Genomic DNA, 27409 nt, shown 5'->3' with positions numbered 1-27409 from the left:
CTGTGTTTAACAATTACAACACTTGATGCTGTTTTTCTGATTCAGGATTATGTGTGTGATGAGTTGGCCACACAGTTCTTATCTTTCTGCTTCAGACACACACAAAACTGCCGAGGTTGAAGCTGGCTTCAGTCTCTTTCTACCCCAGGTCTCACCACATTTCCAAAATGTAAACTCTGAGTCTCATAAGAAATGTGGTTCAAAAAGATGTGCTGATCTATGAATGCATCCTTACTGAAAGCTAAAGATGTCCAGCAGACAAAAACAGCAGCTGAATGAACAGTTATCATGAGCGAGTGTACAAACACTATCACAGGAAATAACAGAAATAAACTGTAGTTTCCATTTATACCTGTAGTATTTTTTCAGCTCCATGTCATCTTCCAATATGTCAAAATATGATTTCATTGTATCTTAAACAAATACAAACTTCTTTCTTTTCCCAGAATTTAGAAAAAATGAACAAAAAATAAATGATTATTTATTTAGGTATTAAAATAGGAAAAATCAGTTTAAATTAGAGCACCATTAAAACAAGAAATTAGCACAGAAATGCCAAAAGACAAAAACAGAACAATAAAGTGTCTTTAAAAATGATTCAAAAACAGTTGTAGGAGCAGTTTTATGAACCATGTTCTGTTAATATACTGACTAACCAGCAGCAACACTCTGACTCAGTGTTTCCATCTGTGTTTATTTCCATCTTTACAGTCAGGCAGAAACATCTCACAGCAGCTGGAAAAACCAGTGAGCACACTTTAGAGGAAAAAAGTGAAAGTTTATGTTCAACTGTAAAATATTCTCTGTAATGTAAATTGTTCTGCTCTCTGACAAACCATCAGAGGTGCAGCACGTGTATCATTTGGTGTTTGAAGCAGAAACAAAAGCAAAGAGTTAAAGGAAGACACATTTGAAGAAGAAGGAAAATGAAAACAAGACGTCACTGAGCAACAACCTGACAGAACGAGAGCCAACAGTTTACTATCAGAACTGAGGCTGATCATTAACAGGGAGCAGCAGGTAACAAGGTCATCAGCAGTGGAGGAAAGTACGGAAGTAATACTCAGCTTCATATTTGAAGATACTCGAGTATCTTAGCTGCAGGTCTGGAACAATGGTTTTATTTCCTTTCCCATTAAACATCTCACACAGCCCCTCATCTGTGACCCTTAGCAAACCCACTGGATATCTACCTGTACATAAAGGAGATCAGATCAGTTCCATCTAGACCAGCTGTAACAGGAAAATGCTGCTTACACTTTGATGCATCACTTTCAGTTTGTCATATAAGACAATATATCAGATTGAGGCATTATTTTCCTGCAGTGAGTAAATCTACTTTGTACTTTACTCTTTTCTTTTAGGTAAAGGGTCTAAACAGTACTTGTACACTGTGGAAATCCCATAAGAACGTCTCCTGAACTCTGAAAAATAACAAAACAAAGACTAAAAGGAGGTCATGGGTGCTGATGATGATGATGATGATGATGAGGAGGAGGAGGAGCATGCATTTAAAAAGTGACTGATGTCCTAGAATACAACAGAACAGTGTCTCTACAAACTTATGAAAACATGACAGTCTTGCATTAGTTTGTATTCTTATGATTTCAAAAAACGAGGGAAAAATCTCCTTGAAATCCACAATTCCTGTTTGTTATTTCTTAGTGTGTGACGTATTTTATTGCCTTTATGATTGGTGCAAACAGTTTCCTGATTCATAATGGAAATAGATTTTAGACACAGGAGGAACACGCAGTGATCAGCAGGAGCAGCTTGGAGTCCAGTCTTCTTCACACTGAGGAGGGACATATATGCAGGAACAGTTGTCATAACTGTTACAACCACCAGATGGCGAAAGAGTCCCACTGCAACTTTAAGCCATGAAGGATGTGTCTTGATGTTTGCTTGCGATAAATCTGCTTTATGTGAGTCTTTTTCAGAAAGTAACAGTAATATGTCTGATTATATGTCTTTAATCAGTAAAGTCTCGCTTTGCTAGAAATCAATAAATAATAAAATTGTAAACATGCAGCTGTATGTTAGAAGTCAAAGGGTCCTTAAGTCTTCTGTAAATTGACGGGGATCAAATGAAGGACACAAGTATCTGTTCTTACTCTAATAAATGCTGCTTTAATATCCAACAGACTATTTTCCTTCCTCATCAGCAGTAAACAGCTCGACTGCGTCTGTGCATTTGTGTCCTCCATACTTGTTTACACAGACATCTCAGGCTTGATGCCACGATGCAGTGTAGAAACCTGACAACCCTCTGACTCATGTTCAAATGTTCAAGGACATTTCTCAGGATCATGTATGACCCCTTTTTGACATTTGGACTTTCATTAATAATATTTGTGTTTCTGAGTCATTTTTGTGGAGACTTCTGTCCAACGTAGTGTCCAAATGAAGCCTGAAGCTTTTCTTCACCCTCTTGTCAGATGGTCAGCAACAAAACTCTGTTCCAACCAATGTCTGATAAGAGATGAGACACAGCAGCTGAGCAAATGATCATTTCATGCTGAAGACATCCTCAGACAGAATTAAATACATACATAAACACAGCCTGGTGCCAATAACACAGCTAATGACACTGCTGTATCACTGGCTTTACTGATTAAAGACCATATCTAAAGGAAATCTTTGAACACAACAGAAAGTGACCTTTTAAACCTGCGACACTGATGCTGCATTCAAGGACCATTAAAAACATCTGAAAGGACTTAAGAACATCAAGAAAATGTGACTTGTTTCTCTGTAATGAAGCTGTTTTAGTGAAGAAAGTTGAAAGGTCACAGAGCGACTGCTGAATCTTCTGCTCTAAACATGAACTCTGAACTTTGTGATGCTTCAGGAGGAAAACTGCTTCAGTTATTCTCTCAGATTAGTTTCATATTTTCTGCATCAGATTTGAGTGAGATCCTGGAATGAAGACAGAAGAAAAGACTTTGTTCAAAGTTTGATTTATAGTCAAACCTTCCAGTTTATTCACACAATAAAACATCAACACAATATATGAATTCATTCATTAAAATCACAGTTTTTCCTCATTTGTTTGATGATTTTGACAAAAACAAACACAAACACACACACATGGTCTGCCATACTCATAAAGAGAAATGTCGACATTTTTCAATACAAATATTCCAGAAACATTTAGAGGATAGAGAAGTTTACATTTTCATGTGGAGAAATATTTTAGTAAATCAAAATGATGATGAGCAGTGATAGCCTCCATAAACAGTCACAGGAAAGATCTCCTTTAAAAACTCAGAAACATCAAGAGAACAACTAGAAGATGTGGAGGTACCACCCATAATGTTTGACTGACAGCTGATCTCTGTGCAGAAATGATGGAGAGAAAATAAAATGAAACTAAAATACAGATTTAAACCCACAATATGAAAGACTTCAGTCTATTTCACTTTAATCAACTCAGCAGTGTCTCCATAATAATAAGGCAAAAGTCCAGCATAGAGCGGCTGAGTGAATGTGGTCTGGACTCTGTGGAGGAGAGTCATGGTTTCAGAGATGCTGTAGAAGGACAAAATACCTGCTCTGTGATCCAGGTACACTCCTACTCTGGAGGAACGAGGACCTGAGACAGGAGTTTGGATGTTGTTGTACCGAAATGTATAACTGTTGTTGTTACAATCTAATCACCAAGATTTGTCATTATGTCCAAATCCACATTCACTCACTGTTCTGCTGATATTCTTGTATGCGACTGCTACATAAACTCTCCCTCTCCACTCCACCTCCCAGTAACAACGTCCAGTCAGACTCTCTCTACTCAGGACCTGAAACCACCATCCAGTGAATCTGTCTGGATGATCAGAATAAGACTGTTGTTGTTTCATTAATGTTGCTTTTCTGTTCCCCTCTGATAATAACAGCTGTTTGTTTGCTGTGTTTGGATCCAGTGTGATTTCACATGAATATTTTAAGAATCCAGCTCTGGTCTTTGGCTCTGGTTGTGACAGTAAAACATCCACTTCAGTGACTGTCAGTGAGATGTTTGTCCATTCCTCTCTCAGAATGTCCTGTAGTTTATCTCTGACCTCTGACACAGCTGCTGTCACATCCTCAAAGTAGCTCAGAGGACGGATATTGATGCTGGATGAGTCTGTAGACTCACTGAGTGCTGACAGTGAGGGGTAGTTGTGTAGAAACTGGTTGTGATCCTCTGTGTGTGAGAGCTGCTTCAGCTCAGCATCTTTCCTCTTCAGCTCAGTGATCTCCTGCTCCAGCTTCTCCTGAAGCTCTTTGACTCGACTCACTTCAGTTTCCTGCTGGGATCTGATCTGCTGCTTCACATCAGAGCTTCTTTTCTGGATGAGATGGATCAGCTCAGTGAAGATCTTCTCACTGTGCTCCACTGTTTGATCAGCAGACTGATTGATGGCCTCCACCTCCTGTTGAAGCAGCTTCACATCTTTCTCTCTGTCCTGGATTCTCTGCTGGATGTTTTGTCGACTCACCTCCAGCTCTCTCTGCCTCTCAGTCCTTTCTGCTGCAGCTGAGACTGTGTCGTGGCCTTTATGTTCATCCACAGGGCAGAGATAACAGATACTCTGCTGATCAGTACGGCAGAACATCTTCATCACCTCATCATGACGAGAGCAGATGTTCTCCTGGAGCTTCTTGGAGGGCTCCACCAGCTTGTGTGTTTGAAATGTGGAGGATATAAACAGAGTAGCCAGTAGTGGGTCATGGTTCCAGCAACTCTGATGGTGACGGCCCGTTTGAAGCTGAAGCTCCGGCACACGTGTCAAAAAATCAACACACTGCTTCAGAAACGCTGTGCTGAGGCTTGGTTTGTCTGAACAGAGTCACGTGATCAATGACGTCTGAAGCTTCATTCAGCACGTCACTGCTTCAGTACCTGATTCAATGATTTATAAGGAATTGAATCATTGGTGGGATTTGTGCTGTGTTTTGGTGATTTTGTGGGAGCGAATCAGTGTGTGACATAATTATAGACATGGAGCCAGGAAGAGAGGACGCTCTGCCTGTTCCTGAATAAAAACCAGTTCATCAGCATTTCTGCTCCCAGGTCTAAAATGTACATAAGAAATATGATATACACATAATTATAATGATATAACTTATAGTATATTATATATAAACGTACCAGTCTGCTGGTTAATTACATAATCAGGTGGAGGCAGTGACCTCACAACCTCCTATAAGCTTTAAGTTAAGGTTACTTTATTTATACCCACAGGTAAATTTGCTTTACAGAACAATGATAGCATTTGGCCTCCCTTCACAAACACACACACCTAATGAAACCTGACAAAACACATATTTAGTAATTAAACAAAATGAATCAAATCAAAAACAATTCTTATTGAGTTCAGTGACAGCAGCAGGGACAAAGCTGTTTTTATAATGCTTTGTCCTGCATCTTGGAACTAGAAACCTCCGTCCTGAAGAAAGAAGCTAAATCCACCCCGTAGAGGATGGGAACCATTTTTAAGGATTGATTAAGCCATCTGTGGTACCTGTTTAGAGTACAGGGAGTCTAAACAGGCCTGTGACTCATCTATCAGACGACTGGAGCATCTCACTAACTAATTCAGTCAATTTTTCTCTGTGACAGAGGTCTGACTGAACCATGCCACCAAACAAAAAGATAAAACAGACTCAATAAAAGAACAAGAAAACAAAGTTAAAATCTTTCGCTCAATGTGGAAATGAGCAAGTTTCCTGAGGCAGTAAAGGCACTGGTGACCCTTTTTACAGACCGATTTGCAATAAAAGTTCCGTTTTTCATTGATTATGGTCCCAAGATATTTATATGATTGCACTTGCTCTATTTTCTGACCTTTAATTAAAGTGACTCTGTGCCCATTTTGTTGTTTCCTAAAATCAATAACCATATCTTTAGTTTTAGATATGTTCAATTGGAGATAAGACTCCTCCCATCACTGAACAAAGTCATCAATGATTGGACCGTGGTGAGTTTCACCCTCTTTCAGTAAGCTGACAATAACAAAGTCATCTGTAAATTTAATGATGGCCCTGTTTTCATATCTGCTCTGACACATGTTTGTAAAGAGAATGAATAATAAGGGCGATAAGAGACACCCTGGAGGAGAAGCTGTGGAGGAGAACACTGGGTCAGACAGAACCCCATTTATTCTCACTCTTTGTGACCTGTCAGTTAAAAGATCTAAAATCCAGCAAACCAGGTTTTTCCTGATTTCAAACTCTTCTAAAAGTCTTTTCATTAAAATATGGGGCTGTATTGTATTAAAAGCCGAAGAAAAATCAATGAAAAGAAGTCTTGCAAAAGTCCCTTTACTCTCTACATGTTTAAGAATCAGATTTAGTCAAAAGCGCGTCCTGCACTCCTCTGTTGGGCCTGTACGCAAATTGCATTGGATCCAGCTGATATTCAATATCTTCCATAATCACATTTCTGATGATTTTTTCAAAGACTTTCATGACAACTCAGGTGAGGCAACAGGCCTGAAGTCATTCAGGACGTTTGGACGACTAGATTTAGGGACATGAACGACGACAGCTTCCTTCCAAAGCGAGGGCACATTTTGTATTTGAAAGGATTTATTAAAAATAACCTGAAATTTAGGACTGAGCTCTTTAGCACAAGATTTAATTAGGCGGCACTAATGTTATCAGGGCCCTGGCTCTTGTTCACATTAACTGTATGAAAGGCCTTTTGGACATCGCTGAGTTCAGTGATGAAGTGTTGAGTATCTTTCAGTTTCTGTTTCAGTTCAGAAGAACTAAAACGAGCATAAAGCATATTCAAATCTCTGTCTGACTTAAAACCGTCTACAATGATCTGACTGCTGCTCTTTTGAAACCCTGATATGGTTTTCATACAAGTCCAGGAGGACCCAAAATTTTTTGCAGCAAATTTGCTTTCAAGAAGGTTTTTGTAGATCTGTTTTGCTTTCAAGAGCTCAATTTTCAAGTCTTTGGTGACTGCCTGAAAGTCAGTAACAGCCCCCTCTTTAAAAGCCTGTCTCTTTTTCCTTAAACAGGATTTGATGCATTTGGTGACCCATGGCTTATTGTTAGGGTACACTTTAGCACGCTTAAGGGGTATAATCATGTATTTACAAAAACTGCATATGAGCTAACATCCTCCAAAGCATCAAGGCTGAATAAAAACTTCCCAATCTGTAAATTTAAAACATTCCTGCAAGGTAAGCACAGATTCTTCTGACCACATGATTGATTGATGATAACATAATTTTTTCACCCCCCAAAAATTCACGTTCAAAGCAACATATCAGCCCGATATCACACAGAACTGTCACATGACATCAAACACAAGCTGTCAGCTCTGCAGAGTGGACGATCATAATGAAGCAGTTCATTATAAGCTGCAGACTCAAGCTGCTCTTCATATATTTGTCCACCAGATGTCACCAAAGAGGACTGTGATGAAAGCTTCGAGTAATGAAGCGTTTTTCATTACAAGCTTGGCCAACTGACTACAATCTACAATAAACTAATATGGCTTTTCAATCCTCTCTTCAATCACTTGGTACCACCAGGAACCTTTAAATGGGCACTCAAGCTGCCTGGAGACTGTTTTGTCGTGCACATCAGAGAAACCACAGGTAAGACAATCTTATCCAAAAGGTCAGTGTAACAGTATTGTTTTCCACCAGCTTAACCAAACTTCCCACACTAACTGAAATTTCTTTTCCCAGGCAAACATTAAACAGCAGCAGCTGGAAAACTGGAAAACCTAAAGCCAAATAATCAATAAAACATAACAAACTTTTGTATGAGTGAGTATTGATAAACTGAGCAGAATTAAACCTCAGTGAAACCACATATAAGTTCTGGTAACTGGCACATATTTATGTTTAATATGTTGTTTTATATTTTGATCAGTTTCAGGTGTTTGTGCGACTGTGTTAACCATCAGTAAAACCACATATAAATCACACTTCTGTGTTTAACAATTACAACACTTGATGCTGTTTTTCTGATTCAGGATTATGTGTGTGATGAGTTGGCCACACAGTTCTTATCTTTCTGCTTCAGACACACACAAAACTGCCGAGGTTGAAGCTGGCTTCAGTCTCTTTCTACCCCAGGTCTCACCACATTTCCAAAATGTAAACTCTGAGTCTCATAAGAAATGTGGTTCAAAAAGATGTGCTGATCTATGAATGCATCCTTACTGAAAGCTAAAGATGTCCAGCAGACAAAAACAGCAGCTGAATGAACAGTTATCATGAGCGAGTGTACAAACACTATCACAGGAAATAACAGAAATAAACTGTAGTTTCCATTTATACCTGTAGTATTTTTTCAGCTCCATGTCATCTTCCAATATGTCAAAATATGATTTCATTGTATCTTAAACAAATACAAACTTCTTTCTTTTCCCAGAATTTAGACAAATGAACAAAAAATAAATGATTATTTATTTAGGTATTAAAATAGGAAAAATCAGTTTAAATTAGAGCACCATTAAAACAAGAAATTAGCACAGAAATGCCAAAAGACAAAAACAGAACAATAAAGTGTCTTTAAAATGATTCAAAAACAGTTGTAGGAGCAGTTTTATGAACCATGTTCTGTTAATATACTGACTAACCAGCAGCAACACTCTGACTCAGTGTTTCCATCTGTGTTTATTTCCATCTTTACAGTCAGGCAGAAACATCTCACAGCAGCTGGAAAAACCAGTGAGCACACTTTAGAGGAAAAAAGTGAAAGTTTATGTTCAACTGCAAAATATTCTCTGTAATGTAAATTGTTCTGCTCTCTGACAAACCATCAGAGGTGCAGCACGTGTATCATTTGGTGTTTGAAGAAGAAACAAAAGCAAAGAGTTAAAGGAAGACACATTTGAAGAAGAAGGAAAATGAAAACAAGACGTCACTGAGCAACAACCTGACAGAACGAGAGCCAACAGTTTACTATCAGAACTGAGGCTGATCATTAACAGGGAGCAGCAGGTAACAAGGTCATCAGCAGTGGAGGAAAGTACGGAAGTAATACTCAGCTTCATACTTTAAGATACTCGAGTATCTTAGCTGCAGGTCTGGAACAATGGTTTTATTTCCTTTCCCATTAAACATCTCACACAGCCCCTCATCTGTGACCCTTAGCAAACCCACTGGATATCTACCTGTACATAAAGGAGATCAGATCAGTTCCATCTAGACCAGCTGTAACAGGAAAATGCTGCTTACACTTTGATGCATCATTTTCAGTTTGTCATATAAGACAATATATCAGATTGAGGCATTATTTTCCTGCAGTGAGTAAATCTACTTTGTACTTTACTCTTTTCTTTTAGGTAAAGGGTCTAAACAGTACTTGTACACTGTGGAAATCCCATAAGAACGTCTCCTGAACTCTGAAAAATAACAAAACAAAGACTAAAAGGAGGTCATGGGTGCTGATGATGATGATGATGATGATGAGGAGGAGTAGCATGCATTTAAAAAGTGACTGATGTCCTAGAATACAACAGAACAGTGTCTCTACAAACTTATGAAAACATGACAGTCTTGCATTAGTTTGTATTCTTATGATTTCAAAAAACGAGGGAAAAATCTCCTTGAAATCCACAATTCCTGGTTGGTATTTTTTTAGTGTGTGACGTATTTTATTGCCTTTATGATTGGTGCAAACAGTTTCCTGATTCATAATGGAAATAGATTTTAGACACAGGAGGAACACGCAGTGATCAGCAGGAGCAGCTTGGAGTCCAGTCTTCTTCACACTGAGGAGGGACATATATGCAGGAACAGTTGTCATAACTGTTACAACCACCAGATGGCGAAAGAGTCCCACTGCAACTTTAAGCCATGAAGGATGTGTCTTGATGTTTTCTTGTGATAAATCTGCTTTATGTGAGTCTTTTTCAGAGAGTAACAGTAATATGTCTGATTATATGTCTTTAATCAGTAAAGTCTCGCTTTGCTAGAAATAAATAAATAATAAAATTGTAAACATGCAGCTGTATGTTAGAAGTCAAAGGGTCCTTAAGTCTTCTGTAAATTGACGGGGATCAAATGAAGGACACAAGTATCTGTTCTTACTCTAATAAATGCTGCTTTAATATCCAACAGACTATTTTCCTTCCTCATCAGCAGTAAACAGCTCGACTGCGTCTGTGCATTTGTGTCCTCCATACTTGTTTACACAGACATCTCAGGCTTGATGCCACGATGCAGTGTAGAAACCTGACAACCCTCTGACTCATGTTCAAATGTTCAAGGACATTTCTCAGGATCATGTATGACCCCTTTTTGACATTTGGACTTTCATTAATAATATTTGTGTTTCTGAGTCATGTTTGTGGAGACTTCTGTCCAACGTAGTGTCCAAATGAAGCCTGAAGCTTTTCTTCACCCTCTTGTCAGATGGTCAGCAACAAAACTCTGTTCCAACCAATGTCTGATAAGAGATGAGACACAGCAGCTGAGCAAATGATCATTTCATGCTGAAGACATCCTCAGACAGAATTAAACACATACATAAACACAGCCTGGTGCCAATAACACAGCTAATGACACTGCTGTATCACTGGCTTTACTGATTAAAGACCATATCTGAAGGAAATCTTTGAACACAACAGAAAGTGACCTTTTAAACCTGCGACACTGATGCTGCATTCAAGGACCATTAAAAACATTTTAAAGGACTTAAGAACATGAAGAAAATGTGACTTGTTTCTCTGTAATGAAGCTGTTTTAGTGAAGAAAGTTGAAAGGTCACAGAGCGACTGCTGAATCTTCTGCTCTAAACATGAACTCTGAACTTTGTGATGCTTCAGGAGGAAAACTGCTTCAGTTATTCTCTCAGATTAGTTTCATATTTTCTGCATCAGATTTGAGTGAGATCCTGGAATGAAGACAGAAGAAAAGACTTTGTTCAAAGTTTGATTTATAGTCAAACCTTCCAGTTTATTCACACAGTAAAACATCAACACAATATATGAATTCATTCATTAAAATCACAGTTTTTCCTCATTTGTTTGATGATTTTGACAAAAACAAACACAAACACACACACATGGTCTGCCATACTCATAAAGAGAAATGTCGACATTTTTCAATACAAATATTCCAGAAACATTTAGAGGATAGAGAAGTTTACATTTTCATGTGGAGAAATATTTTAGTAAATCAAAATGATGATGAGCAGTGATAGCCTCCATAAACAGTCACAGGAAAGATCTCCTTTAAAAACTCAGAAACATCAAGAGAACAACTAGAAGATGTGGAGGTACCACCCATAATGTTTGACTGACAGCTGATCTCTGTGCAGAAATGATGGAGAGAAAATAAAATGAAACTAAAATACAGATTTAAACCCACAATATGAAAGACTTCAGTCTATTTCACTTTAACAAACTCAGCAGTATCTTCAAGTCCACTATAGTAAATCAACAGTCCAGCATAGAGCGGCTGAGTGAATGTGGTCTGGACTCTGTGGAGGAGAGTCATGGTTTCAGAGACGCTGTAGAAGGACAAAATACCTGCTCTGTGATCCAGGTACACTCCTACTCTGGAGGAACGAGGACCTGAGACAGGAGTTTGGATGTTGTTGTACCGAAATGTATAACTGTTGTTGTTACAATCTAATGACCAAGATTTGTCATTATGTCCAAATCCACATTCACTCACTGTTCTGCTGATATTCTTGTATGCGACTGCTACATAAACTCTCCCTCTCCACTCCACCTCCCAGTAACAACGTCCAGTCAGACTCTCTCTACTCAGGACCTGAAACCACCATCCAGTGAATCTGTCTGGATGATCAGAATAAGACTGTTGTTGTTTCATAAGTGTTACTTTTCTGTTCCCCTCTGATAATAACAGCAGTTTGTTTGCTGTGTTTGGATCCAGTGTGATTTCACATGAATATTTTAAGAATCCAGCTCTGGTCTTTGGCTCTGGTTGTGACAGTAAAACATCCACTTCAGTGACTGTCAGTGAGATGTTTGTCCATTCCTCTCTCAGAATGTCCTGTAGTTTATCTCTGACCTCTGACACAGCTGCTGTCACATCCTCAAAGTAGCTCAGAGGACGGATATTGATGCTGGATGAGTCTGTAGACTCACTGAGTGCTGACAGTGAGGGGTAGTTGTGTAGAAACTGGATGTGATCCTCTGTGTGTGAGAGCTGCTTCAGCTCAGCATCTTTCCTCTTCAGCTCAGTGATCTCCTGCTCCAGCTTCTCCTGAAGCTCTTTGACTCGACTCACTTCAGTTTCCTGCTGGGATCTGATCTGCTGCTTCACACCAGAGCTTCTTTTCTGGATGAGATGGATCAGCTCAGTGAAGATTTTCTCACTGTGCTCCACTGTTTGATCAGCAGACTGATTGATGGCCTCCACCTCCTGTTGAAGCAGCTTCACATCTTTCTCTCTGTCCTGGATTCTCTGCTGGATGTTTTGTCGACTCACCTCCAGCTCTCTCTGCCTCTCAGTCCTTTCTGCTGCAGCTGAGACTGTGTCGTGGCCTTTATGTTCATCCACAGAGCAGAGATAACAGATACTCTGCTGATCAGTACGGCAGAACATCTTCATCACCTCATCATGACGAGAGCAGATGTTCTCCTGGAGCTTCTTGGAGGGCTCCACCAGCTTGTGTTTCTTTAATGGAGCCGCATCATAATGAGTCTGAAGGTGTTTCTCACAGTAAGATGCCAGACAGACTAAACAGGACTTGAAGGCTTTCATTTTTCTTCCAGTGCAGACATCACAGGCCACATCTTCAGGTCCAGCATAGCAGTGATCAGCAGGAGCAGCTTGGAGTCCAGTCTTCTTCAGCTCCTCCACTAAATCTGCTAACATGGTGTTTTTCACCAGGACAGGCCTCGCTGTGAAAGTCTGTCTGCACTGAGGGCAGCTGTAGATTTTCTTCTTTTCCTCTTCATCCCAGAAGCTTTTAATACAGTTCATGCAGTAGCTGTGTCCACAGGGAATAGTCACCGGATCCTTCAGTAGATCCAAACAGACTGAACAGCAGATTTTTGTTTGATCCATTTGATTCATGTGCTGTGCCGTTTCACCGTCTCTCAGTGACTGTCAGACAGTTTCACTTCCTCTGAACAGAAACAACCTCTGTGCTCTGAAGGGAAACAGATCTCTGCTCTTGTTCACCTCCTACAGGAAATGAGGCTCACCAGCAACTGCATTTACACCATGTTGTTTAGACCCATCCTGATACAGACACATCTGTGAAGGGAGGCACTAAAGAAATATTCTTACAGAGCGACCAAGAGCCAATCACATGATGCAGGGTGTGGTATGTTTGGTTACAGCATGCAGTAACAAGTCTGACCCAGTTAAAGTTTAATAGTTTAACTTTACTTGGTGCTTTGAAATGTGACAGTCAACACTCAGTGAGTTCATTTCATATTTCAAAAAGTTCAGCAATGTTTAGGATGCTGTGATGAATAAAAATAAATCAAACTTTATATTTTGACATTTTCTAATCTTAGTTCATTCTCACACTTACAGAGTGATGCATGGGAACAACTGACTCCACTAAATCAAACCTATGTTCAAATGAGATTATGATCATTAAATAGTAACAAATATTTAAATTTAGCAATAACAAATGCAGATCGGTCCACAATGTTTACAAAAACAAACAAACAAACTTCTTTTTGTAGTTTTTCCTGTGTACACAGTCACAGTGGAGTTTAAAAGAAAACATCAAGATGTGCTCGAAAGGAAAACTTTGAAGTTTAATTCAAAGGTTTTAGTAAAATTTTTGCATGAACTGTTTAGTAATTTTTGTTTTTTACAAAGTGTCCATGTCAGTAATTCATTTGAATGTATTTTGGTCTTAAACTGATCCAGTAACTGTAACTTTGCCTCACCTACTTAACTGAGTATTTTATTAAATATCAGTATTTTTTATTCAGGTTTGGGAAAAATACTTAAGAGTACACACTCCAGGACCGTTAAAATGAAGTTGGTGAGGAGATGTGCTGGATTAATCCCTGGCCAAAGGTATCATTCTTATTTCAGACTACTGGACGAGCTCCATCAGCCTTTTGTGAGGTCTGTTTAAATTGACTGCAGCTTCCTGCAGTGGACTGTATGCACAGAAACACATGGTCATATATGCAGCTGTAGCAAGCTTGCAGTCATTTTAAACAGACTTGTTACTCTAATGTCTGTCTCTGTTAGTGCTGCGACAGACTGGGCACCTGTCCAGGTGTACTCTACCTATAATTACTGGGACAGGCCCTAGCCCTCCACCCACCCACCAACCCTCCCACCGTGACCCTGAATTAAATATAAAGAAGAAAATGGATCGATAGGCTGACGTTTTTTTTTAAATTGTTCAAGAAATCTGAGCTGTTGCTTTGTCCTTGGATTTTGTGGTATTAATATTAGAGCAACCTTTCTCACAGAATTCCTACAATAAGCCATGTTACCTGAGATTATTCCTGTATTTACCTGAAGGCCCTGACAAATGTGCTGTGTACATGAAGATGGGAATCAAATCACATTTTAACTGCTTACAGTTAAGGAACCTGTTCATATTTATTTGATGAACCAAAGATTTTCTATAAGTTTGTGATCCATCTTTGATTACTGATTCCAAGATGGTCTTTATGGAAATCCTGTTTGGCTTTTTAAATTTTATTTCCCTTTTTCAGTTTGCCAGGGCAGCTCTCCACAGTCACTGTCCACATGGGTCAGTGGGAACTAGAAGCACTCTGCTAATGTGTGTGACCAGCAACCTCCAGCATCCACCCAGTCAGCGTTTACCATCGCCCTGCTGGATATTTTTTTTTGTCTGTGACTGGAGAGTCAGATTTTTTTTGAGGTTGGAGGAACAGCCTCACACTCGCAGAGGTGAGTCAGTTTTCAGAGGTCATCTAAAATCCTCCCACCCTGGTTTTTATGAAGTAGATCTTATTATGTGAAACAGTAATACTTCTCTTCCTCTTCACCCTCTACACATCTGACTTCAGGTACAAGTCTCAGTCATGTCATCTGCAGAAATTCTCGGATGACTCTGCCATTGTGGGCTGTATCAGGGATGGACAGGAGGAGGAGCGCAGGAGTGTGGTGGACAGCTTTGTCGAGTGGTGTGAGCTAAACCACCTACAACTTAACATCACAAAGACAAAAGAACTGATTATGGACTTTAGGAAGCATGCTCCTCCTCCTACCGCTGTCACCATCAGAGGGGGCTGATGTAGAGATCGTGGAGGACTACCGGTACCTGGGGGTACACTTGGACCGTAAACTGGACTGGACCAAGAACACCAATGCTGTCTTTAAAAAAAGGGCAGAGTCGGCTTTTCCTACTGAGGCGGCTCAGGTCCTTTAATGCTTGTAGGAAAATGCTGACCATGTTCTATCACTCTGTGGTAGAGAGCGCTGTGTTCTTTGCAGCTGTGTGCTGGGGCAGTGGGGTGAAGACAGCTGATGCCAACAGGCTGAACAAAGTGATTAAAAAGGCTGGTTCTGTCCTGGGTGTCAGACTGGAGAACCTGGAGGAGGTGTCTGAGAGGAGAATGCTAAAAAAGCTTCTTTGTATCATGGACAACCCCTGTCACCCCATGCACTCCTCCATGATGGACCATCGGAGCAAACGCAGCAAAAGACTCACTGCCCCGGAATGCAGAACTGACCGCCACAGGAAATCCTTTGTACCGGTGGCTATAAGACTGTTTAACTCTTCCTCACTCTGTAGGTGATTTTCCTGAGACTATTACCAATGTTATTCTGTTCCCTTTCAGACCGTGCAATATTACCCAACAGTACCTTATTGAATATTTGTTTCATCCCTCCATCATACGCTGCTACTCCCTTTATTCAATTGCACAATAATATGTCACTTTATAGAATCGCCTGCACTGATAGTTAAGTTATTTATTCTCCAGGATATAGTTATATATATTACTTCGTTAGAGTTATTTGATACTATGTCTTGCACTATCCTACTGTATATTACTGTACACTACTATTCTTATTGTATATATTGTATATCTTATTCATCTGTTCCTCTGTCTCTCCTGCTGCTTTGAGCATGTACATGACAAAAGAATTTCCCTCGGGATAAATAAAGTTATTCTTATTCTTATTTCAGTGACTGCTGCTTATACCACAGGTTAATACACTGTACAGATCCCTGATGGGAGAATCAGCCCTATTTTAGGCATTACCTGTTCCAACAAAGAAGTCTGGTAGATGTTTGTTTACAGTCTGATGAGGGGACCACATCCTCAGCATCTCTGAGTTTGTTTCTTGGTTATTATTCATACACAGTAATGTGATGTATGGTGATATCTAGTATAATTGGACCAACCTGGTGCTCTTCATTGATGAAGGCTGTTTGAGTCTGAATGTTTGACCTTGTGTATCTTGTGTTCTCTGGGCTTTGCTGACCTCAATCTTTTTACAGGATCAGAAAACAAAACCAGGATTACTGTAAATGTTTCTTCTCCAGGTGGATGATGATAAGACTGTGTGACACGGGATGCCATCTTTAGTCTAGAGGAAGCAAAGCTCAGAAAGAAGTGTGACTGAGATGTTATATGGTACCCACATGTGTGCAGCTGAGGAGGATGTTCAGGGACGCCTGCAACCAAATCCAAGCCTCCTCAGGTTAGTCGTAGTTGCAGAACGCTATAGAAGGACTGAGACAGCTGAGGTTTAAAATGTTTGATTAAACGGATGAAAAAGAGATTTTCTTCACTATAATTATCACTTTTTTTTTTTTAATTTTTGGCAACTTCAAGTTTGTCAAATTACTTTGACACCTGAACTGAAAATGATACCATACTATTTTAATAATTATTAGTATTATGTATAAATTAATAATTAACTAATAATCAGAAGATGCTCCACCATGCAACATCTCATTGGCTGTAATTTGGAAATAAAACACCAACCTGTCCTCTAAACTCCTGTCTGTTCACTGGATTGCTGAAATTCTTTTTAGATCTAAATGATCCAAACTTGAGCTCTAATGTTTAATAGTAGTAATATTCTCGACCTCTTTAAGTCATTTTCACTATTAGACTGTCCAACCAGCCAACTCCAATAAAAGAACACAGCAGCACTCAGTGATCACCACAGATGAGCGAGTTCCTGTAACATTCATCATCTGATCCCTGTTGGTCTGTGTGCTTCTGCTTGTTTCTTCTTGTTCGCCTCAGTGTTGACGTGTCAAATGTTAAACAGCTGGAAATGAAACTACACCAGTGTACTGTGATGTTTCAGCAACATGTGGCAAACGCTGTTCCTGCCATTCATGGTGACATCACCAGAGACAGCCCCGCCCACCTCAGGACCTCCCCCTGTCATATGTTGATCATGATAATTATGAAGATGACAGTGAGCGCAACTAAGACTGTAAAAATCCACGACCAGGATGTTTAGATGTTTTCTAATTATTAATGAATATTAAGAACCTGTTTGTGTTGTTTATCTTTGTTTTTGTGTCATTTGTTATTAACAAATTTCACAAACTCAGACAGTTTACATTCTGTGTGTGTTTTCATCTTTAGCAGCCACACTTTAACTGCAATTAAGAAAACAAACGATAGAAACTGTTGACTCAGTGACTTTATAAAATATTTAAGTGGTTCAGGTAGAGCCAGCTGTTGAATTCCCATGAACACTTACCATATTGTACCTGTACAGCATGTTTTTGTATGAGACAGATTTGTAACACAGGCCTTGCTCTCAGTAAGTTTGAAGTCATTTCCTGATTTGTTTTGTAATCTCTGCTCTTTCTGTATTCTGCTCAGTTTGAATGCTTTGTCAGCAAAACAGACAACAAGTGAACAATTTTGAATAACAAACTGTAGCATGCACTAATATTACACATCTCCAAACAACAATCCACTGAGACCATGAACTCCACTTCTTTGAAGCATTCTTCTTCTTTTTGGCATCATAAAGAAAGCAGAAACAGCATGAGCTGCTTTGATCTACCAAAAGGAAAAAACAAGATATCTGAGGTGAAATCAGTCAGGTGAAATAATTAAGATATAAACAATAATTCAATGTAATGTCTCAGGTAGCTTATTCTGTTACAACTGTTGATAAAAACTAAACAAATTAACACTGTGTCAGGGAACTGTTGTGTGGGAACTAGTGGCTTTTATGTCTGCAGTCATTTAACTTCCATCTATTCATTTAACTTAGGGGGAAGAAATGTCAGGTTGGTGCAGGCTGGTTAGGTGCATTTGGTCCTCTGTTGTTGTAACTAGATGAGTTGGTTCACTTTGTGGCTCAGCTGTATGTGGGGTTATATCTTGGGCTGGGTATCGATTTTGATTTCTACAATCATTTTGATTCCAATTCACAAGGTCCCGATTCGATTCAATCACCATTTCGATCCAATTTTGACTCAGCATATGAAGATTACGTGATGCTGCTGAAGTGAAACAGAGCAAAGGTACAGAGGTTTTACTAGAGACACAGCTAAGCGTTTTGCAATTTGGCATCATTTTAAAAAGTTTCGATTTCTTCAGTATTGAACAGCCGAAATGAGGCTTTTTTGTCAGAGGTTATTTTATAAAAACAGCACCTGACAGCACTGTACACAACGGTAGACTGGTGCATAATAAGCAAGTGAATAATGCAGAGAACAGATTTGAGATGGGAAACTGTTCTTGAAGTACACTGAGAGAGAGAGAGAGCTGTGCAGGAAGTGAGATTTTACCCTGGTGGAACCAAAACAGCAAAGGTAGGAGGGATTTTATGATGATGTTCATCAAATGTGAAGCAGTTTTGATCTTCTTTTGCTGCTCGTTCAGTGAATTTTGGTCAGAGAGTGACAAAACCTGCAGCTTCAGAAAATGTGAGATGTCGGCTTTCAGCCCAGACAGCGTGTCTGTGTACGTGCCATCGGGTGAACGATCCACGCTTTGTGTTTACATCTTTGTGCGGAATCTGTTTAGCTGCTCTCACTTGCTGTAGGTTGCCTCCCCACGTGGCCGGTTTCCACCATCACTGCAGTGAAGCCTGTTCATTTAATTAATGTTTGCTAATAAAGTGTTTTCATTCACGGTTCTGTGTTGACAGCCCTGCTATCTAAGGAGTTTCTTTTCTGCAGCTCTACATTTGCAGTTATTTTGTCCAAACTTTGTTTTATGAAACTGACCTTCCTCACCTCTGCTTGTTAATCCTTTCACACATAGTGGTCACTACAGTGGACAGCTACTCAAAGGCTGTTTTCTTGTATTTGTGTCAGTGTTGATGGTATACTTGCACACACAACACAACACACAGTGTCAAATTCACAAGTTGAAGCATATGTTGTCCACCTAAGTGGACATGTAAAAAACTCTTTGAAAACTACATTTAAAAAACTTAAATGGTAAATGGCCTGCATTTGTATAGCGCTTTTCTAGTCCCTAAGGACCCCAAAGCGCTTCACACTACATTCAGTCATTCACACACTGGCGATGGCAAGCTACATTGTAGCCACAGCTGCCCTGGGGCACACTTACAGAGGCGAGGCTGCCGGACACTGGCGCCACTGGGCCCTCTGACCACCACCAGTAGGCAAACATGGGGTTAGTATCTTGCCCAAGGATATTTGGCATGCAGCCAGGAGGCAGCCTGGGATCAAACCACTGACCTTCTGATTAGTGGCTGACCTGCTCTGCCACCTGAGCTACAGCCACCCAACCAAAAAAGTTCAAAAATCTTTTTTTCATGACTAAAGATGAATAAAAATACTCAAGAAAACAATCCTGAGTGAGGTTGTCATAATTCATCCATGGTAAATGGCCTGTATTTGTATAGCGCTTTACTAGTCCCTAAGGACCCCAAAGCACTTTACACTACATTCAGTCATCCACCCATTCACACACACATTCACACACTGGTGATGGCAAGCTTGCAGCCACAGCCACCCTGGGGCGCACTGACAGAGGCGAGGCTGCCGGACACTGGCGCCACCGGGCCCTCTGACCACCACCAGTAGGCAACGGGTGAAGTGGCTTGCCCAAGGACACAACGACCGAGACTGTCCAAGCCGGGGCTCGAACCAGCAACCTTCCGATTACAAGGCGAACTCCCAACTCTTGAGCCACGATCGCCCCCATCATCCATGAAAGGGTTAATAACGAGCCCGTGTGCCTTTTGTAACTGTTACGTTTGCACTGGCTATTGTAACCTCTCCTGGGGTGTAACTTCCTCCCCAGGTGGCGCTGTCAACACCATCTAGTTGCCTTTACCTGTTTTCCACCTTTGTGCCACCACATTTGCATATATCTCTATCAATTAAATCTGGTTTGAGATCTGCCATATTTTAAATTCAGTTATTTCTCTCAGAAATTTGGGATCTAAATGACAAATCTGTTATACTGTCACTGTTTAGTGCAAATGACTCATTGGGACGTATAAAATTACAAATTTTAAAATTTTTATTAAATCGCATCACCTGATATCGAGTGTCCAAGAATATCAAACCTGTAAAAATTGTTTACGGTCAGAATTTATAAAAACTAATTGTAAGTAAATTCAAACACGTGAGCTTTTCTTTGTGTTGAATATCAACACTTAAGACTGTGAGCTTTACTTTAGAACAACCAACAACTCAGTTGAGTTTGCTTTATGTTACATTGTAAATATGTTAGGTTCTGGTGTTTAGTATTAGTTAGGGTTTAGTTGAGATTTAACCTAGTTTATGTTTCTCCTTCGTCTCCTTGTTTGAGTCTTTTTCTGTTTTTTATCTCCTCGTCTGTAGGTTCCCTCTCTGTCTCGTGTCAAGCTTGCGTGTCCCAGTTCATGTCTCAATGGTTCCTGTTTTATTGTGGATTCTGTTCCATGCTCAGTGTGTTTAGTTGTACTTTCCCTGTGGCATTCAGGTACATTTGTGTCGGCTGTGTTTTCACTTCCCTCATTACCCTTCTGTGTATTCATGTCCTCTGCCTTCCCCTGTTCTTTGTCAGGTTGTGTGTTTTCTCCATGTCAAGTCACGTCTGGTACAGCGTTTTATTTCTACTTCTCAGGTTCATGCTCATGTTTTTTTTTTCTTCATGTTCCTGTTCAGTTTCATGTTTCAGTCATCATAGTAATTTAGCTGCTCCCAGTTTAGTTTGTAGTTTAGTTTGTCCCAGGACGTTTTGCCCTAATTGTTTTCCATTTTTGACTTCAGCCCAAAAGAAACGGTTCACCTTTTTTTACATTTTTTTTTTTACTTTGATTTTCTCCTTTGTCTGCGTTTTCGGTCCACGTCATAACACTGTCATTCCAAATGTCTATTGATAACAAGAAAAACTTTTTAGTACACAATCTAGATTTCTCCCCAACTTTAGAATCTGTCGGCTTTGTCTGCTGGTCTGAAGTCAATAAACCACAAGAAAGATGATTTTAGGCATTTTATTTGCATCGTGCAGTTTGACTGTGTCCATTCAATTAAACTTTATTTATATAGCGTCAAATCACAACAACAGTTGCCTCAAGGTGCTTTATATTGTAAGGTAAACCCTACAATAATACATAAAGCGAAAAACTCAACAATCATATGACCTCCTATGAGCAAGCACTTTGGGAACAGTGGGAAGGAAAAACTCCCTTTTAATACGAAGAAACCTCCGGCAGAACCAGGCTCAGGGAGGGGCGGGGCCATCTGCTATGACCAATGACATTCCAACCAATGTCTGATAAGAGATGAGACACAGCAGCTGAGCAAATGATCATTTCATGCTGAAGACATCCTCAGACAGAATTAAACACATACATAAACACAGCCTGGTGCCAATAACACAGCTAATGACACTGCTGTATCACTGGCTTTACTGATTAAAGACCATATCTGAAGGAAATCTTTGAACACAACAGAAAGTGACCTTTTAAACACTGAGTGTCATCCTCACCTCAGTTCAGTCTTCAGCTGTTCTGTGGTCACCATGACTGTTTCACTGTACTCATCAACTAGTTGATAAACTGTAATAGACTTCATTTGAAATGATTTGCTGTGAACAAGTGTAATACTGTAGTTTAAATGCAGCCCATAAACACTACATTATACAAAGCTGATGAGCTGCTGATGAAATATTTGAGTGGTAATTTCAGTCCAAATTAAATAAGTGACTAATGATGCTTTGCTCCAGTTTACCAGGATCTATGACACAATGCACTTTATGATAAAGGCTTTATTGAGCCTAAAAACATGGCAGAATGTAAAACATGTGGACAAACTGAGCTGAGGTGCTTTAACCTCCTCTACATCCCTGTTAGCAGGATGAAGGCGCCCTCTTGTGTTGTGCATCACTTTCAGATTTCACTTGTTAACCTGCAGGAAGACAAAACTTCACTGAGCCTTCAGCAGCTTCAACATCATCAGTAAAGACAGATTTAAATATGTGTAATATCACACTGAGTCAGTTTGTTCACAGGAGTCACAACCTGTGACACTGATGCTGCATTCAAGGACCATTAAAAACATCTGAAAGGACTTAAGAACATGAAGAAAATGTGACTTGTTTCTCTGTAATGAAGCTGTTTTAGTGAAGAAAGTTGAAAGGTCACAGAGCGACTGCTGAATCTTCTGCTCTAAACATGAACTCTGAACTTTGTGATGCTTCAGGAGGAAAACTGCTTCAGTTATTCTCTCAGATTAGTTTCATATTTTCTGCATCAGATTTGAGTGAGATCCTGGAATGAAGACAGAAGAAAAGACTTTGTTCAAAGTTTGATTTATAGTCAAACCTTCCAGTTTATTCACACAATAAAACATCAACACAATATATGAATTCATTCATTAAAATCACAGTTTTTCCTCATTTGTTTGATGATTTTGACAAAAACAAACACAAACACACACACATGGTCTGCCATACTCATAAAGAGAAATGTCGACATTTTTCAATACAAATATTCCAGAAACATTTAGAGGATAGAGAAGTTTACATTTTCATGTGGAGAAATATTTTAGTAAATCAAAATGATGATGAGCAGTGATAGCCTCCATAAACAGTCACAGGAAAGATCTCCTTTAAAAACTCAGAAACATCAAGAGAACAACTAGAAGATGTGGAGGTACCACCCATAATGTTTGACTGACAGCTGATCTCTGTGCAGAAATGATGGAGAGAAAATAAAATGAAACTAAAATACAGATTTAAACCCACAATATGAAAGACTTCAGTCTATTTGAGCTTAATCAACTCAGCTGTGTCTCCATAATAGTAAAGCCAAAGTCCAGCATAGAGCGGCTGAGTGAATGTGGTCTGGACTCTGTGGAGGAGAGTCATGGTTTCAGAGACGCTGTAGAAGGACAAAATACCTGCTCTGTGATCCAGGTACACTCCTACTCTGGAGGAACGAGGACCTGAGACACGAGTTTTAATGTTGTTGTACCGAAATGTATAACTGTTGTTGTAATAATATAATGACCAAGATTTGTCATTATGTCCAAATCCACATTCATTACCCCCTCCTTTTCTGCTGATATTCTTGTATGCGACTGCTACATCAACTCCTTCCCCTCTCCACTCCACCTCCCAGTAACAACGTCCAGTCAGACTCTCTCTACTCAGGACCTGATCATATACAGTGAATCTGTCTGGATGATCAGAATAAGACTGTTGTTGTTTCATAAATGTTGCTTTTCTGTTCCCCTCTGATAATAACAGCCATGTGTTTGCTGTGTTTGGATCCAGTGTGATTTCACATGAATATTTAAAGAATCCAGCTCTGGTCTTTGGCTCTGGTGAATCTGACAGTAAAACATCCACTTCAGTGACTGTCAGCGAGATGTTTGTCCGTTCCTCTCTCAGAATGTCCTGTAGTTTATCTCTGACCTCTGACACAGCTGCTGTCACATCCTCAAAGTAGCTCAGAGGACGGATATTGATGCTGGATGAGTCTGTAGACTCACTGAGTGCTGACAGTGAGGGGTAGTTGTGTAGAAACTGGATGTGATCCTCTGTGTGTGAGAGCTGCTTCAGCTCAGCATCTTTCCTCTTCAGCTCAGTGATCTCCTGCTCCAGCTTCTCCTGAAGCTCTTTGACTCGACTCACTTCAGTTTCCTGCTGGGATCTGATCTGCTGCTTCACATCAGAGCTTCTTTTCTGGATGAGATGGATCAGCTCAGTGAAGATCTTCTCACTGTGCTCCACTGTTTGATCAGCAGACTGATTGATGGCCTCCACCTCCTGTTGAAGCAGCTTCACATCTTTCTCTCTGTCCTGGATTCTCTGCTGGATGTTTTGTCGACTCACCTCCAGCTCTCTCTGCCTCTCAGTCCTTTCTGCTGCAGCTGAGACTGTGTCGTGGCCTTTATGTTCATCCACAGAGCAGAGATAACAGATACTCTGCTGATCAGTACGGCAGAACATCTTCATCACCTCATCATGACGAGAGCAGATGTTCTCCTGGAGCTTCTTGGAGGGCTCCACCAGCTTGTGTTTCTTTAATGGAGCCACATCATAATGAGTCTGAAGGTGTTTCTCACAGTAAGATGCCAGACAGACTAAACAGGACTTGAAGGCTTTCATTTTTCTTCCAGTGCAGACATCACAGGCCACATCTTCAGGTCCAGCATAGCAGTGATCAGCAGGAGCAGCTTGGAGTCCAGTCTTCTTCAGCTCCTCCACTAAATCTGCTAACATGGTGCTTTTCTCCAGGACAGGCCTCGCTTTGAAAGTCCTCCGGCACTGAGGGCAGCTGTAGATTTTCTTCTTTTCCTCTTCATCCCAGAAGCTTTTAATACAGTTCATGCAGTAGCTGTGTCCACAGGGAATAGTCACCGGATCCTTCAGTAGATCCAAACAGACTGAACAGCAGAATTTTGTTTGATCCATTTGATTCATGTGCTGTGCCGTTTCACCGTCTCTCAGTGACTGTCAGACAGTTTCACTTCCTCTGAACAGAAACAACCTCTGTGCTCTGAAGGGAAACAGATCTCTGCTCTTGTTCACCTCCTACAGGAAATGAGGCTCACCAGCAACTGCATTTACACCATGTTGTTTAGACCCATCCTGATACAGACACATCTGTGAAGGGAGGCACTAAAGAAATATTCTTACAGAGCGACCAAGAGCCAATCACATGATGCAGGGTGTGGTATGTTTGGTTACAGCATGCAGTAACAAGTCTGACTCAGTTAAAGTTTAATAGTTTATCTTTACTTGGATGTTTGAAATGTGACAGTCAACACTCAGTGAGTTCATTCTATATTTCAAAAAGTTCAGCAAAGTTTAGGATGCTGTGATGAATAAAAATAAATCAAACTTTATATTTTGATATTTTCTAATCTTAGTTCATTCTCACACTTACAGAATGATGCATGGGAACAACTGACTCCACTAAATCAAACCTATGTTCAAATGAAATTACTGTACAAGACAGGCAGCAAGCTTGATTTCTTGATTATTTTTTTAAATAGTAAAATATATGTAAAACTATTTAAAAAACAAATACAGATAGTGTTCTAATTCTACATTCTTTAGTAATGTTTCCTGTGTACCACCATGGATTTCGAAACAATACATTAATATGTGCTTTAAATGCAGACACTCAAATTTAACTCAACATTCACACTGAAGATACACAGTAGACATAAGAATCAGTTTTCATGCCCTTTATTTTTTCTTTCATTTAAAATCTTTTTGGTAAAGATCATCATAATTACCCATTAACTTTCATGTACAGCTTAAATGTTTCACTACACTGTTGGCAGCAAACTAGAAGCTAAACGACTCTTCAGTCCAAGGGCGTAGATTTGGCATTAACGGAAGGGACATGTCCCCACCAATATCCAGCGATTATTGAATTGTCCCCACCAATAATTTGAAAGAAAAACAAACCCGATAGAAAGAAAAAAACGATCTGTCAACATCTCATTCGCCTAGCGGTGCAGAAAGAGTTAAATTACGTTCTCTACTGGAGTCCTATGTCATGTGACAAATATGGCCAATGTGATTGGAGCTCTGTTTAGTTTTAGCAGCAGCAAGCCTGCGCTGCGAGCCACTGGATGAGAGACTCACTGAAAAGGCAGCTGGTTTTATTACTCAATGATTTGTTGTTACAAAGATAAAAATTGTGAACAGGAAGAAGGAATGGTATTACTTCTCCCTTGTCACAAGAAGTCACCACAGCAGGTAGATGCCTTTCCTGAACCAAACCCAATGGGATAAGCGTCTCCTTCTGGGATCTTTCACCTGGTAGGCGAACCACTGTAAACCACGATACCAACTAAACCACTTGATAGTTTAGTTAAGAAAAAGTCTGTACAGATAAGGAACGTGCATTCTTCACCAGCTTTAAACCTTTGTTCACATGTAATGCCATAGTCCACAATTTGCTATCAGTTGTGTACAAATCGGTGGCTACTCATGAGTTCCTCTGAACTTTCATACAACTGAGCTCAACAAACAATAACTGTCAGTCAGCAGAGGAAACTCATTTTTCCTCCAAAGTGATTCAGTGCATCAGAAATCTACGGTGTGTTTATTTTTGTTATTCAGTTCAGTTGTGCGTCAAGCTGACTGCTGTTAATCGTACCGATCAGGCACAAAAGTAAAAGCAGATAGGAATGATACTGTCAATCCGAAAGTCCACCACAAGCTGAAAGAAACAACTCGAAACTCATTTCTGCTGCTTGCGTCTGTGATTTCTTCACTACTCAACGTTTCTGAGATCTGGAATGCAGATCGACTAGTAAATCAAAACGTTCACCTTCTGGCTCAGTTCTCCCGTCACCACCACAGTCTAGTGCAACACCTGAGGTGTCGGATGTCATCCCAGCCTGTTCACATCCAGCAGTAAACTCTCTACTACATGGTGATTGTTCGGATGAAGCCAACAGAAACACAATGTCTGAAAAAAACGTTGTATTACATCTTTTTCTTCATGTAAACGAACGAAACTTCTCTCAAATCCATCAGTCTTTTCACTTACTCTTGAGTTAATTAATCAATGTTTGCATTTCTTACCATTTCCTGCATGAAGAGATTACAACAGCTGCAACTCATTATTTTACAGTACTGAAGTGAGCAGCTTCAAATTGCTCTTTCACTTATAACTGAGCTTAAATTGGACTTTTCTACTAAAAAAACCCTGTAAAAATCACTGTCACATGACCCAGAAAAAGATTTCCGTTATCATCTAGCTTCAATGACTTTTGGACCTCATACCATTAAACATGTTTACACTGTCTTTGTTTTAAGGAACTGAAACCAGTTGTGCTTTTGCTTTAACTTTCAGCTGCTCTGATACACAGAAAAAAAAGGCAGGATGGAAACGTGATTTGTACAGTCTGGTCCCAGCAGGTTTTCTCTGGTGATGTGGTTTCACAGTCTTGTGACTTTCATGTTTTACATGAATTAGTCTTTTTGGTTCACAAAATGCATCTATTTTAGGGCTTTAGTCAGGTTTAAATGACTGTTAATTACCTGAAAAATAAATCTGTTAAAGAACCATTCAGTCACTTTGTAATGGGACGTATCTTCAGCACA

General features: G+C 39.8%; 3 protein-coding genes across 3 annotated transcripts; all 3 read right to left on the bottom strand.

Moving 5' to 3' along the window:
- Positions 1–2992: 2992 nt before the first annotated feature.
- Positions 2993–4657, bottom strand: LOC146368133 (tripartite motif-containing protein 16-like). Its single transcript, XM_084912700.1, has one exon. It carries the CDS (start codon positions 4599–4601, stop codon positions 3657–3659), a length of 945 nt encoding a protein of 314 aa, XP_084768826.1. The 5' UTR covers positions 4602–4657; the 3' UTR covers positions 2993–3656.
- Positions 4658–10299: 5642 nt separating this feature from the next.
- On the bottom strand, positions 10300–13250 carry LOC146368132 (tripartite motif-containing protein 16-like). The gene has a single exon (XM_084912699.1). The coding sequence runs from the start codon at positions 13005–13007 to the stop codon at positions 11346–11348; it is 1662 nt and encodes a 553-aa protein (XP_084768825.1). The 5' UTR covers positions 13008–13250; the 3' UTR covers positions 10300–11345.
- A 9427-nt stretch (positions 13251–22677) lies between these two features.
- Positions 22678–25021, bottom strand: LOC146368131 (tripartite motif-containing protein 16-like). Its single transcript, XM_084913256.1, has one exon. It carries the CDS (start codon positions 24761–24763, stop codon positions 23099–23101), a length of 1665 nt encoding a protein of 554 aa, XP_084769382.1. The 5' UTR covers positions 24764–25021; the 3' UTR covers positions 22678–23098.
- Positions 25022–27409: the final 2388 nt, after the last annotated feature.

Source organism: Perissodus microlepis, chromosome 18, assembly GCF_051167445.1.
Source record: "Perissodus microlepis isolate ML-2025 ecotype Zambia chromosome 18, ASM5116744v1, whole genome shotgun sequence".
NCBI lineage: Eukaryota > Metazoa > Chordata > Actinopteri > Cichliformes > Cichlidae > Perissodus > Perissodus microlepis.
The sequence above is the reverse complement of the archived record's forward strand: the minus strand, read 5'-3'. Positions and strand labels throughout refer to the sequence as shown.